The 15854-nt window shown below is 41.5% G+C and overlaps 1 protein-coding gene and 2 long non-coding RNA genes across 3 annotated transcripts in view; 2 read left to right on the plus strand and 1 right to left on the minus strand.

The window, feature by feature from the left end:
• On the plus strand, positions 1-471 carry LOC124283861. The gene is made up of 2 exons (XR_006900420.1): positions 1-94; positions 356-471. It is a non-coding gene; the product is annotated as an uncharacterized LOC124283861 (long non-coding RNA).
• On the minus strand, positions 349-2020 carry LOC124283860. The gene is made up of 2 exons (XR_006900419.1): positions 1950-2020; positions 349-539 (listed from the first exon to the last, which is right to left on the minus strand). It is a non-coding gene; the product is annotated as an uncharacterized LOC124283860 (long non-coding RNA).
• LOC124283858 (glutathione hydrolase 1 proenzyme-like) overlaps positions 1828-15854 on the plus strand; it is a 26472-nt gene continuing 12445 nt past the window's right edge. Inside the window, exons 1-4 of the mRNA XM_046719884.1 lie at positions 1828-2082; positions 7070-7309; positions 11775-11897; positions 12467-12567. Of these exons, the coding sequence (XP_046575840.1) occupies positions 2024-2082; positions 7070-7309; positions 11775-11897; positions 12467-12567 (523 nt within the window). The 5' untranslated portion in view covers positions 1828-2023. The remainder of the gene's footprint in view (positions 2083-7069; positions 7310-11774; positions 11898-12466; positions 12568-15854) is intronic.

The raw sequence follows: 15854 nt of genomic DNA on the forward strand, positions 1-15854 counted from the left end.
TTGTTCAGATCAGCGGAGGAGTGAGGCATCAAGCTGATGTTATAGGTCTTGTCTGGACCCCACAGGACCTGTCTGTGCTTTGTTACGTGTTCAGGTCAGCTCGGAGGAGTGAGTGTCAAGCTGCTGTTATAGCTTGTCTGGACCCCACAGGACCTGTCCGTGCGTTGTTACGCCTTCAGATCAGTACGGAGGAGTGAGGCATCAAGCTGATGTTATAGGTCTTGTCTGGACCCCACAGGACCTGTCCGTGCGTTGTTACGCCTTCAGATCAGTACGGAGGAGTGAGGCATCAAGCTGATGTTATAGGTCTTGTCTGGACCCCACAGGAACTGTCTGTGCGTTGTTAGGTGTTCAGCTCAGCGCGGAGGAGTGAGCCAATGATTGGATTTTGTAGGACCTGACTGGATCTTACAAGACCTGACTGCATCTTTCAAGACCTGACTTGACGATACAAGAAGTGACTGTGGATGATACAGCACCAGACTGTGGCCTTTCTAATGCCTGTATCACACAGGATCTGACTGTGGATCTCACAGGATCTGACTGTTGATCCTTGGAAACCTGACTGCTGATCTCAGAAGATCTGGCTATATCATGCAATATATGACAGGATCATACACCTTATAGTGTCCCTCACGAACTCTGGCTGGTTGAATCCAACAAGATCTCACAGGATTTGATTGTTAGTCTTACAAGGTTGGACATAGCAACACCTGACTGGACATAGCAACACCTGACTGGACATAGCAACACCTGACTGGACATAGCAACACCTCACTGGACATAGCAACACCTGACTGGACATAGCAACACCTCACTGGACATAGCAACACCTGACTGGACATAGCAACAACTCACTGGACATAGCAACACCTCACTGGACATAGCAACACCTCACTGGACATGGACATAGCAACACCTGACTGGACATAGCAACACCTCACTGGACTGGACATAGCAACACCTGACTGGACATAGCAACACCTCACTGGACATAGCAACACCTCACTGGACATAGCAACACCTGACTGGACATAGCAACACCTCACTGGACATAGCAACACCTCACTGGACATAGCAACACCTCACTGGACATAGCAACACCTCACTGGACATAGCAACACCTCACTGGACATTACAACACCTCACTGGACATAGCAACACCTCACTGGACATAGCAACACCTCACTGGACATAGCAACACCTCACTGGACATAGCAACACCTCACTGGACATAGCAACACCTCACTGGACATAGCAACACCTCACTGGACATAGCAACACCTCACTGACATAGACACTGGACGCCGCAACACCTCACTGGACATAGCAACACCTCACTGACATAGCAACACCTCACTGGACATAGCAACACCTCACTGGACATAGCAACACCTCACTGGACATAGCAACACCTCACTGGACATAGCAACACCTCACTGGACATAGCAACACCTCACTGGACATAGCAACACCTCACTGGACATAGCAACACACTGGACATAGCAACACCACTGGACATAGCAACACCTCACTGGACATAGCAACACCTCACTGGACATAGCAACACCTGACTGGACATAGCAACACCTCACTGGACATAGCAACCACTGGACTAGCAACACTGACTGGACATAGCAACACACTCACTGGACATAGCACTGGACATAGCAACACCTGACCTCACTGGGACATAGCAACACCTGACTGGACATAGCAACACCTGACTGGACATACACCTCACTGGACATAGCAACACCTGACTGGAGCAACACCTCACTGGACATTACACTGGACATAGCAACATGGACATCTAGCAACACCTCACTGGACATTACAATATCTGACTAGACCTTACAATATCTGTCTGGATTTTACAGAACCGCTGCCTGAATCATACAAGACCTTACCGTGGATCGTGCAACATCTGACTTTGGATCTCACAGGACCTGAGTGTGGATTGTACATGCTCTGACCGTGGATCTTACAGGACCTGACTGTGGATCTTACAACACCTGACTGTATGTCTAACAACATGACCGGGTATGATGTCGAGGATCCGGAGACGTCAGACTATGATAAGTAAGATATTTTATTTTCAACCTAATATCATTTCAATTTATTCTTGTGTTTCATTGATTGTACGTATCAGTCGGAAGTGAAATAATAAAATGTTTTCTCAGTTTTATCAACCGCTGTGAAAATATTATGCCCTGATGTGATAAATATATTCTTTCTTTTGTTAAATGTCGATTTCCAAGCGGAAAGTGATCGTTAGCCGGGAATCAATACGTTATAAAACCAGATGTAAACCAACAAACAACATGAGATTGAATGTAATTGACAATTGTACATAAAATGAAACAAATTAAATTAGAAACAAATCACTGCGAGGGTGTCACAGAACAACAGGACACAACAGAGTGGCAGTACACAACAGAGTGGCGGTACACAACAAAGCGGCAGTACACAACAGCGCATCAGTACACAACAGAGGGGCAGTACACAACAGAGCGGCAGTACACAACAGAGCGGCAGTACACAACAGCGCATCAGTACACAACAGAGGGGCAGTACACAACAGAGCGGCAGTACACAACAGAGCAGCAGTACACAACAGAGCGACAGTACACAACAGAACAAAGTACACAACAGAGCGGCAGTACACAACAGAACAACAGTACACAACAGAGAGACAGTACACAACAGAACGACAGTACACAACAGAGCGACAGTACACAACAGAACAAAGTACACAACAGAGCTGCAGTACACAACAGAACAACAGTACACAACAGAGAGACAGTACACAACAGAACGACAGTACACAGCAGAACAAAGTACACAACAGAGCGGCAGTACACAACAGAACAACAGTAAACAACAGAGCGGCAGGACACAACAGAGCAGCAGTACACAACAGAGCGGCAGTACACAACAGAGAGACAGTATACAACAGAGAGACAGTACACAACAGAACAAAGTACACAACAGAGCGGCAGTACACAACAGAACAACAGTACACAACAGAGAGACAGTACACAACAGAACGACAGTACACAACAGAGCGGCAGTACACAACAGAGCGGCAGTACACATCAGAGGGGCAGTACACAACAGAACAACAGTACACAACAGAGCGGCAGTACACTTTTAAGGGCAGTGTAATATACAGGCTTTGATTATAGCAATAAAGTGAGTGAGTTTAATTTTACGCCACTTGACCTTACCAAGTTGTACAATTTCAAAATTTGAGGTCAGAGGAAAGAAACACATTAAAATGCATATTGATGTTAATGTCCGTAACAAGAGTCAATTTCAACGTGTACAAAAGGACATTACTTGACGAGGGTTTGTATTTAATCGAGTCATGACCAGAAAACTAGTGACTGATATTATGAACAAAGTTGCAAGCTGTTAGCATACGATGATATGTATCATGTCGGGTAATGTGCAGAATTAGGGTGCATAAGTGGGTGGATAGTTGGGTGGGTTAGTGAGTGAGTGAGTTTAGTTTTACGCCGCACTCAGCAATATTCCAGCTTTATGGCGGCGGTCTGTAAATAATCGAGTCTGGACCAGACAACCCAGTGATCAACAGCATGAGCATCGATCAGAGCAATTGGGAACCGATGACATGTGTTAACCAAGCCAGCGAGCCTGACCACCCGATCCCGTTAGTCGCCTCTTACGACCAACATGGGTTACTGAAGGTTCATTCTAACCCGGATCTTCACGGGTTGGGTGGGTTAGTAGTTAGGTAGTTAGGTTGTTAGGTAGTTAGATAGGTAGTTAGGTAGTTAGGTAGTTAGGTAGTTAGGTAGTTAGGTAGGTATGTATGTAGGTAGGTAGGTAGGTAGGTAGGTAGCGTATTGCTGGTGTCCCTCATCGTGACATTGCTGAAATCTTGCTATAACGGCATAAAACAATACTCACTCCAACCCCGACAGGAGAGTTTCGCTTATACGACACAGTTGCTGCGTGTCAGTATAAACCAATCTATATCATCTACATAATATGAAGCTGACGTTTTGTTAAACCAACAATTACACCCCATACAGACCCGGATTAGAATCAGACCCCAGCATACCAGGGCCTGTTGTACGAGACGACGAAATCGTGTCAGGTTGTAGCGTTCGCTAGCTGGTAGTATTGCCATGATAATGTTCGCATTCACCCAGAGATGAGATGAAAGGAGAAGCTGCGTGTCGCGCTCAGCGTGTCACGGGGTTCAAGGTCAAGCTTTGTATACTATTCATACGCATGATGCTATGGAATCCTAGAAGGGACATTGTCACGTTGTCGCATTGTGGCCCATAAAAAAGTGGCAAAAAAGCCCCAAACGCGACAATACGGCATAGCGACATAGCGACAAATGGCCAGTATGTCGCATTGACGCTCATCTGTTCATTTTGACAACGCGACAATGTTGCTTTTAGGATTCCATATGATGCAGTCCAAACACACAGTTTTATCCCCAGATTTTAAAGATGTAACTAGACCGCTGACATGTTTTTGTAGTGCACAAAAACGAAATATAATGTGCATACAAAAATACATGCTATTCATCATCTGTAAATGTAAGTGAGTGAATTCCGTTTAACGCCGTGCTTTATTTGTATTGAAATTCTATAATCGTGTTTATTGCGAGGAAAGTTCGTTTTAACTCAGGTCCTTGACGTCAAGCGTTTAATCGGTGAAATCTATGAAACATCGGTGCTGAAAAGACAAGAAACATGACCGGGGCTAAACGGGTTTTGAAACTGCGACGAGATGGTTCTGTAGTGGCCAAGGGACGTAACTGACATTCAACTCGAATTGCCGCGCCTAAGACAACAGAACGCAAGAGGCGACATGGATATGAGATTTCTGAATGGTTTAAGGAGTGTCAGTCGTCATATGTTCAACGTCTGAAGTCTGTCATTCAGGTTGAGATATATTTACCTTCATGTGACAATGTACACTTTCAAACGGGTACCTTCATGTGGCAATTTACACTTTCAAACGGGTACCTTCATGTGACAATTTACACTTTCAAACGGGTACCTTCATGTGGCAATGTACACTTTCAGACAGGTCTGTCCATGTGACAATTTACACTTTCAAACGGGTACCTTCATATGACAATTTACACTTTCAGACGGGTACCTCCATGTGACAATTAACACTTTCAGACGGGTACTTCCTTATGACAATTTACACTTTCAGACGGGTACCGCCTTGTAAAATTTACACTTTCAGACGGTGTCCTCCCATTTGTGAGAACTCCCAGTTGTGAGACACATTAAATAATGGTTCAGTGCACATAGGTGGTGTTTCCACATCCCTACAATGAAAGTGGGATCAGCCCAGCCCAGTACCCACAGGAGGCATAGTTCATTGATAAGTTGATTAATGGAATAGATTATCAAAGATTATATTTACACAGAAGAAATAGTTCATTGAATATTTTATTTATTCAGAAGAATATGTAATTATGATAACACATTTTTATTGACTATTATGAAGGTTGAAAGTCATTTTGGGTTAAACATATTTTAATATATATGAAAATGAATTGGGATGGGTGAACAAGCATTACTGCTTATGTTAACACCGCTCCCATGCAACATAAAATACAAAATTAAATGGAGGATGTGACGTCATCGATATTGACTTTTGCATAAATATATTTTTAAGTACATATAAATATATACAGATTACATCAAATGCAACTATTCTCTAAGTAATCATAATTAGAGACTTACAGTTGTGTGTGTCTAACAAGCTGTAGTTTCGGAGACGGAGTAAATCTGAGTAGGTAAATCAATTAATCTTTCAAATGATCACGAAGTTACCTGCACAAAGTATTATTTTTTAAAGATATTTACCTGAGTATGTTAATCAATTTATCTTATAAAGTTTCATTTAGTTACCTCCACACGATTCATTTACATCGCAAATCAGTAATTAGCTAGGGTTAATCAATTCTATCAGACAGGACACTATGGAGTGTTTTCTTTGTTAATTACCTAGTCCACTGTCTCATAACTGGGAGTCTCACAATTGGGAGTTCTCACAAATGGGAGTAGACCTTTCAGACGGGTATACAATGTCCTTTGTGTATACTACTAGCTTCTTTTCTTAAGCCACGGTGGCTGAAAGGGTTACTCTGAGACTTGTGCACTGTTGTTTAGGTGCGTCATTCTGAGAGGTTTGGTTCGAATCCCGGATGGATTTCCACCTCGCAAATTACTAAAGTTTGTACTTAACCAAGAAATCGATATCCTAAATATAGTATCAGTTAACAGTGATAAGAATGCCAATGAAATAGCAGAATTCGTTCTCTGTTGATGCTTATGAAAAGGATGTGCAGCATTTCGTATATTGCTTCATTAGTAATCTTTAGATACGTTTTGATCTCATAGGGGTGGTGGGGTAGCCTAGTGGTTAAAGCGTTCGCTCGTCACGCCGAAGACCCGGGTTGGATTGCCCACATGGGTACAATGTGTGAAACCCATTTCTGGTGTCCCACGCAGTGATATTTCTGGAATATTGGTAAAAAGCTGCGTAAAACTAAACTCACTCACTCACTCACTCACTCTCATAGTAGTCCTTAATCTTTGCATGCGGAGAATACCAGATTCAGTTTCAAACACCCCTTTGATAAAGGATGAAGGGTTTCCTTACGCTTGAAGAGTAAAACATATCTATTACGACCAGTTCTAACCCCAAATCACCTTTGAATCACAAGTTAGAAAGTGATTGTGGAAAAATTCAAGTCGAATAGCGCATCCAGCAACAGCTTAGTGCCATACGGCTGTATTTGCTGTAGTAGCTGCTACTAATGCCCCTTCAGAAGAAGATCGATTACAAGTTGCTTGTAACAGATGTTATCATCACAACCCACCGGGTACCCATCCATTGCTGAATGAAAGAGATGTGAGAAATGTTACCATCTCATCATACAGGGTACCCACCAATTGCTGGGTAAATAGGATGTGAGAGATGTTATCATTTTATCCCATCGGGTACCCACCCATTTCTGGGTGAAGAGGATGTAATGTAATTAGGATTTGTCGTGTTTCAGGAAAGCAAGGAGCCCCCTCGTGTACGCCATCCTCGCTAGTTCGCTACTCCTTTCCCTTGGACTGGCGCTTGGTCTGGGACTCGGCCTGGGGTCGCTGAAAGCTTTTCTGAAACCGTTACCCGAGGTTGTCGCCTCAACAACGCCAGAAACACCAACGGTGGAGACGGAGAGGTCGAGGCAAGGGGCGTACAGATTTGCCTCCGTCGCATCTGATATAAAGACATGCTCCGAAATTGGAACGTAAGTATGAAAATTAATGTGGAGGTGTTGGTTGTGTGTTAGAAACAGCTGCACCGGTACTAGTTGTTTGTTTTGTTGTTTAACGCCGCACTCAGCAATATTCCAGTTATATCGCCTATAAATAATCGAATCTGGACCAGTGATCAACGCCATGAACGTCGACCTATAATTGGGATACGATGCCATGCCTCAACCAATCCCGATCCTACTACTACTACTACTACTACTACTACTGCTACTACTACTACTAAGGACTAGTTTAGTAGGGATGATGATTAACATTGTTGAAAACATATTCTGACGCATTTATTCTCAGCCACACTTCCTAATGTATATTTCTAAGTGATGTTTTGAAGTAAATTAACAGTAAAATGTGTCTGTTTAGTGTAAATCAACTTCATTAAATGTCCTGACATTTAAAAATCTGGGATGTTTTTCTCTCATGAATATGAAATCACAACACTATATATCTGTCCAAAAGATAGGACACGTTTGTACATACAAGAACAATCACGGGTGTCCTGTTTGGCTTTATTAATTTTTACAATTACTGCATTCTGTCCGCATATAATTATCTTTAATATGTAAGATTATTTTTCCGGCTACCTGATTGGTCTAGAGGCGGTCACGTGACCGTCGACAGAAAAGCATACATGTATTGACTCCAACCCAGGTCCGACCAAAAGTCATATTGACTTGAGTTACTATGACGACAAGCTATGACGCCATTCTATTGTTTACGTCACAGTATTGTTGACATAACGCTATTGGTTTGTAGTGAAAATAAAATTACTTTTCTTGACAAAATGGACATGTTGTGGTTTTTAGAAGCTTTTTTCGGTAATTACATATAAAACAATTATGGACTGGTGAATTCGGTCAAAACCTGTTTCTATGGACCCGTGAAAAGCAATATTGACCGAGGACGATGAACACAGGTACTTATGACCTCATCAACAGTCTGTAATTGTATATTATTGTTTTAATCAACAAAATTACATTAAATATAACCTCTTTCTGAATTATGATCCTCATATTGCGGATTAATAGGGTAGTGTTATATATTCCTACGCATACGGAATGAACCACAATCCCGTTATTACGAACTCCGACATTTAATATTTCCCTAATAAACATTCATTAACGATCATATACATATGATAAATTTGTAAACATGAAGGTTTATTGAGTGGGAAATGAATTACGCATATAAATTCGTGTTTTATAGACAAGCGTTTAATATAATAAATGTATTTGACAGGGATCAGAAAAACAAGGCTATATGCGGGGACAGCTCCAAGATCTCTATTTCTGATAATCATTTTTCAGGATCCTTTTTATTTTGGTATGGTATCATCAGTGTTCATTACTGTGTCAAATAAAATGTCATCTATTTTTTAGTATTCGTGGAACTACGATTGCCGTTGTCTCCACCATAAGGAGGACAAAGTAACGCTATTATTTATATCCGTCAGAGAGGGTTTGAGACCAATTTTATCAAAGGATAAACATGTTTATACATTTTCTGTTAATTTGGCTAATTTAACAATAATCGCGAACAGTTGGAGGGAAGATGTAAACCCGGTGGGAACCATGCAGTGGCAATGGTACTGTAGTGAATGAGTATTGCATTACGCCGCTTTTAGCAATATTCCTGCAATATCACTGCGAGGGACACCTGAAATGGGTTTCACACATTGTGCCCACTAGGCTAATCGAACCCGGGTCTTCGAGCAAAAGCTTAACCACTGGGCTACCCCCCGTCCCCAAAGGTCCTGTAAGTCCCCATGGTCAGCTTTAAGGTGTTCAATAATCAAGTATTGGCGATCAGTAGTCTGTTTCTTCAAGCACCGTTAAATAATATGATATTGTTTAATGGCTTCACACTAGTTGGAAACACAATCTGTGATAATGAAGATTGCTGTCATTTGACGATAGGAGATTATATCCATCTATCAATATACATCTATCAATATTTAATGTATAATTGTCAAGTTATGTCTGATATACTGCTGATGAGACTCTAAACCTTCACCCACGTACTCGTTGAACTGTTAGGAATATTAAAATTACTAATGGTTGTCGGTAATGTTAACATGACCTCAATGCATTATCTATTTTAGATTTGTGAAAAATATAACTCTTGAATTGTCTCAAAATGTTCATACAAGTATAATTTTGGGGGATCATAAAGTTTGTCCTTAATAAACTGTATATAATTTCGACCTATAATAACTTACAGAATAGACAAATATGTTACATTACGGTTACAGTATGCATTAACAGGGATTTAAAAATTTAAGGATATAGCTTTTATAGAATGGCTGATATCCTAAACTATCGAGTTCATACAGACCCATGTTAATGATTCATTGTCCGAGGTGTTTGTCCTGTGAACTGAACTTTAACATGGAAACAAACTATGAATAACACGACCAGCATCAGACTAAGATATCTTCACTGAACAGAAATATCAGCCCCGTATTTGAGATATTTGTCGCATTATTATATCATGTATTTTACCTCGTAGCTATTTCGACCCGTGAAGATCCGGGTTAGAATTGATCTTCAGGAACCCATGCTTGTCGCAAGAGGCGACTAACGGGATCGGGTGGTCAGGCTTGCTGACTGGGTTGACACATGTCATCGTACCCTAATTGCGTCGATTGATGCTCATGCCTGTGATGGGATTGTCGGGTTCAAACTCGATTATTTACAGACCGCCACCATATAGCTGGAATATTACTGAGTGAGGCGTAAAACTAACTCACTAACTCGTAGTTATTTTATTTATCATGTTTCAATTCTTAGTACCTGGCCAAATGCATATTATTCTGTATAAGCTCTATCTCTGTTTACTTATGTTATACTTCCTTGTCCACTATCTGTCATCTTTATTTGCGGGAATCTAAATTACCTATGTGCATACCAAGGAGAGGGTATTCTAAGCTGGAGAACTTGTTCCTAATCCTTTTCTGTGTGAATAATATATCTTTAAAACAAAATGCATATAACACTAAAATATATTTGGAAAGACAAATAGTTCGTCAGAGAAAACACACATTTGGAAACATGGCAAACGCTCGTGTGTTGACACGAGTCCCTGGGGAGCATACAACTGGGGAGCATAATAGTGTTATTATATTATTATATTAGTAGTAGTAGAGTGGTAGTGGTGAGTGAGTTAAATCTTAACGTCTCCTCGGCAATATTTCAGCCATATAGTGACGAGAAAAGGTTTACATACACACTAGCCCGGTTTGGCTCAAAACGGACCGATGAATTGCAATCTAATTAGAAAACTAATAAGCATAAAATACTCAATGAAACGCTGATCATAATCAAAACATCATACCCACTCTGTGAGGTTTTTGCAGAATTTTTGTCCTAAAAATAATAAAGATGTTTACCAAACTATCATTAAAATATTGACACAGTTTACTATTTGTTACGAGGGAGGAGTGCAGAGAAAGGGAAAGCCGGGTGTTCGGGAAGCACGTTCACAGACAAAGTTATTTACACATTAACCTGTGCTGTGCCGTCTCCATCCGTTCTCGAACACCTGGCTGTCCATTTTCTGCACTCCTCCCTCGTAACAAATAGTAAACTGTGTCAATATTTTAATGATAGTTTGTTAAACAACATTTTTCTTTTTAGGACAACAATTCTGCTAAAACCTCACAGAGTGGGTATGATGTTTGATTATGATCGAGTTAGAGCGTTTCTATTAAATACAAGTAGTTTTGACTGCTTATATAATATTTCGAGTTAGATTTCAGTAAAATGGTTTGTTTTTAAATTTGAATTATTTATCAAACGAAACGGACTATAAATACAAGTAGTTAAATGAAAACCTGACTGACTTTAAAAGCAATATCAATATTTCAGTAATTCAAATGATTTCAGTAAATATGTATAATTTTGTTTCTTAAATTTCAGGAATTATTTATCATTACTGAAAATTTCAGTAAGTACACATAATTTCGTGTGTAATCAAGATGTGCGGATCTGATTGTCAGTTCGTACATATGGTGTTCGTGTGTAATGAAGACGTGCGGATCTGATTGTCAGTTCACACATATGGTGTTCGTGTGTAATCAAGACGTGCGGATCTGATTGTCAGTTCACACATATGGTGTTCATGTGTAATCAAGACGTGCGGATCTGACTGTCAGTTCACACATATGGTGTTCATGTGTAATCAAGACGTGCGGATCTGACTGTCAGTTCACACATATGGTGTTCGTGTGTAATGAAGACATGCGGATCTGATTGTCAGTTCACACATATGATGTTCATGTGTAATCAAGACGTGCGGATCTGACTGTCGGTTCTTGCATACTGTGTTCGTGTGTAATCATGACTTGTGTGGATGTGACTGTCAGATTATGTCAGTGTGTTGTCATGTCTTTAGTGGATATGACAATTCAATCATTTCACTGTATTCTAAAGTCATATATTTCAGGAACATCCTTGCAAGGGGCGGATCAGCCGTGGATGCTGCCCTGGCAACCGTAATCTGCGTCGGTGTCTCCAACCCCATTAACTGCGGCATCGGTGGAGGTTTCTTTATGACCATATATGACAGGTAGACCCTGATTTGCATATTCATTATATTCCAATTCATTACACACATTAACCGCCACTCCGACTCATCCACATCTGATGACTTTTGGATATTCACCATGATAATATTTTGACGATCTCAGCGATAAAACAAATTTGAGAAACGGGCCTTAAGACCAGATCCGTCGATCAGATCCGGGCATTGGTTGACAATGATCGTTACTACTCACATCAACCATTGCTTTCTGGGAGAGGAGAAAATCCAGCAAACAACCCTAAACCTGAAACAACAAATGTAAACTATTACCAATTTTACGTTTAGAACCGGGGCGGTGGGGCAGCAGGCCTAACACCCGGGTTCGATTCCTCACATGGGTACAATGTGTGAAGACCATTTCTGGTGTCCCCCCGTCGTGATATTGTTGGAATATTGCTAAAAGCGGCGTAAAACCATACTCACTCACGTTTACAACCACATCAAAATGTCACGATGTGTCAGTCAGGTGCGGTCGAAAGCCTAACCGTATAATTACACACAAGATATCCAAACTATTATCAATTTTATCTGAAAATCAAAATGTTCCTCACCAGGGCTACCGGCAAGGCATATGCTCTGGATGCTCGTGAGACGGCGCCAAATGCCGCCAACAGCAGCCTGTTCGTTGATAGGGAGAGTGAGGCTTCAACCGTCGGTGAGTACACAATACTACAAATCATAATATTATATGGGTATTTATATCGGGCTATAGTCCATCCCACATGCATGCTCAAAGTGCTTCTTTGTTTTCCCTCGATCTTTGAATGTCAATCTCAGCGGCACATCATATTATCAATTTCAACTCCCTGGGGATCATACAACTCTTGCTGCCACTCGGCGCACTGAGTTAATGTGACTTTCCCATCCTTTCGAGATACCCATTGACAGCTGGGCGGACTGGGACACATTGTCACAGTACTTTGTCCAAGTTCACTGCACGTTACTGTACCCGGAACTAGGTGTTTGCACGCATTCATGTGGCCACCATCTGGTGATATACCAACGGATTCGTGGGTTCCTTTAAGTGCACAGGTTTGTGTACTGTACACTAGGGGTTATGACAGCTCTGCAAGAGTCTGCTCACAAAGTTGACTCCAGGCATTTACGTTACATCCACATGTTATTATTTATAACACGTCACAATTTAATTTTGGAAACACCAAACACCAGAAAGTCTCCGCACTGTGGCCACTTTCTGACAGAGGATTTGACAAAATTAATAAAAAAGTCATACTTTTATCATAGATCTATGCTGTAAATGATTTGGTCACTATCTCTTTTATCTTGGCGGTGGAGCGATGGTGGGGTAGCCTAACACCATAAACAAAATACTTTAAAAACCCACTACGACATCTGTATTCAATACCAGTACCAATATTCATGCTTGTTTTGGGTCGGCAGGGTAGTCTAATGGTTAAAGCGTTCGCTCGTCACGCTGAAGACCCGGGTTCGAGACCGCCTCCGTGGTGTAGTGGTTGGAGCGTCCGCCCGGAGTGCGGGAGGTCGCGGGTTCGATCCCCGACCGTGTCATACCAAAAGACGTTAAAATATGGTACTTGTTGGTCCCTACCTGGCGCTCGGCATTAATTGGTACAACAAGGACTGGTCAGCTCGGAGTCAGTATAATGTGTCTGAGTGGGGTATTCATGCTGCACTGCGGCATGGTATCTCAGTGGGCTAGCACTATAAAACAAGCTTAAGTCTGGGCTATTACAAGCAGCCGCACATACACATACACACGCATGCACGTCGTCATATGAGCGAAGTATTCTCAAGCACGACGTTAAAATCCAATTCCACCACCACCACCCGGGTTCGATTGTCCACATGGGTACAATGCGTGAAGGACATTATTGATATTGCTGGATTATCACTAAAAGCGGCGTAAACTAAGCTCATTCACTTCATCGGGGTGGTTAGAGACAACGACGGACTTCATAGATCCATTTATTCCTGTGAGGATGATGCCCTTTACAATCTGGGTCACGCTATATGCTCCTGTTTAGGAGATACATTATACTACCGACGACATATACACCAGAAGCCTGCCCGGTACAGAGCTCTCGTTTAATATAGCATCGGGGCCTCATCTCTGAAACCGGTCTTTCAACTTTGGAAGATTGTGACTATCCGTTAACGCTCTTGGGTTCAGATCTCGCGGTAAGAATGGGACCCGTTACTATGGAAACGGCCAGCCTGGAGCTTCATTTACATGCCACGAACATGTTTTATTGTGTGTTATTTATCACACTCAGCAATATTCCAGCTATATGACAGCGGTCTGTAAATACTGAAGTCAGACATTCCAGTGATCAACATCATGAGCATCGACCTACGTAGTTGTTATTCAATGACATGTGTCAACCAAGTCAGCCGGACCACCCAGTACCGTTAGTCGCCTCTTGGCTACAATTCTAACCCGAATCTTCACGAGTAGACACAAACATGTAAAATACACAGGTTTCTGAGCCTTCCCTCTGTTGTCTACAAGCATAGATCGTGCCGTCGGTAATTCGTACAGCCAGGCCTGCTTTCTTTAGTCGATTCACACCGATCCAAAACACTCGTATATTACAACGCTGCATAAAACGAGACCAAGCTCTGCCTTGCGTGAAGAAGACATGTTGACAGGAAAGTATGGAATCCTAAAAGGGACATTGTCGCGTTGTCGCGCTTTAGTTAATTGTGCTTCTTTTTGCTTTTCTATGAAGGCGACAACATGACAGTGCGACAACGCGACAATGTCCCTTCCAGGATTCCATATGAAAGAGCATTTGAGTTAGTGAGCTGAGTTGGATGTCTCCGTGTACAATGTTTGACATTTATCAGGGTGTCATCGCAGCTTGTTTTTCTTACCATGTAGACGCCGAGACACAAGCATAGCACAAGGAACTAACTGCTGCGTACGTTTTTTTGAAAACGTAAACAAAATGTTTTATGATTGCCAGTGCAAGTGTTTTGCTTCAGACAGACAATGGCTGAGAAACTATTCAAATGCAACATAGGACAGCAAGACCGACCCTTCTAATTTTATTGCCAACCCCCCAAATGTTTTAATCAGTCGCTGCCACAAGTCCACTGAACGCTAGAAATTGTAATAACAATTACAATAAATGAAAATCAAGAACATTATTCTGATAATTTTGTCTTTTTTACGTTGTTTTTTTAGTTTTTTTGTCGCCGACCGACCGAATTTGGTGGCTACGTGAAACACATATAAAAATGTATGCCCATACAGAGAAAGAGGACATTCTCTAACTATGAAATTGTTTGGCCCCGTTTATTTCCTATACACCATTCTTGACGCAATGTGGGGTATTAACATTATCCATGTTTGTATCGAAACCTGTATTTAATTATCAACAGATCCTAAGGATCTTATTGCGAACCTGGTCTGTGTGCACATGTCAGTACATGCCTAGGTTGTACAGTTACCCCTACGCTCTCTTGTGTATCTAACCCGTAGCTATCTGAGTTAGAATTAATCTTCAGCAACCATGCTTGTCGCTAGAGGCGAGTCACGGGATCGAGTGGTCAGGCTCGCTGGCTTGGTTGATTCACGTCATCGTATCTAAGTTGCATAGATCGATGCTCATGACGTCAATCACCTGGTCTGCTGCTGACTCGATTATTCACAGGCTGTCATATAATGGAACAGTACTTAGAGCGGCATTAAACAAGAAACTCCCCAGCACCCCAAAAAAAAAAACAAAAACAAAAAACAACAAAAAAAAAAAAACAAAAAAACAAAAAACAAAAAAACAAACCAAACCAAACTGCTGTCTTTCAGCCACATCTTTCTTTCTGCTACCATTCAGCCCCCAACAACAACAAAACAAAAACAAACAAACCCATAACCAACAAACAAACCAAACAAACAAAAGAAAAAACCCGAACCCCATACAACAACAAACAAAACAAAAAACAAACTGCTATCTTTCA

This window comes from Haliotis rubra, unplaced genomic scaffold (assembly GCF_003918875.1).
Source record: "Haliotis rubra isolate DU_JTF1 unplaced genomic scaffold, ASM391887v1 Scf323, whole genome shotgun sequence".
NCBI classification, from domain to species: domain Eukaryota; kingdom Metazoa; phylum Mollusca; class Gastropoda; order Lepetellida; family Haliotidae; genus Haliotis; species Haliotis rubra.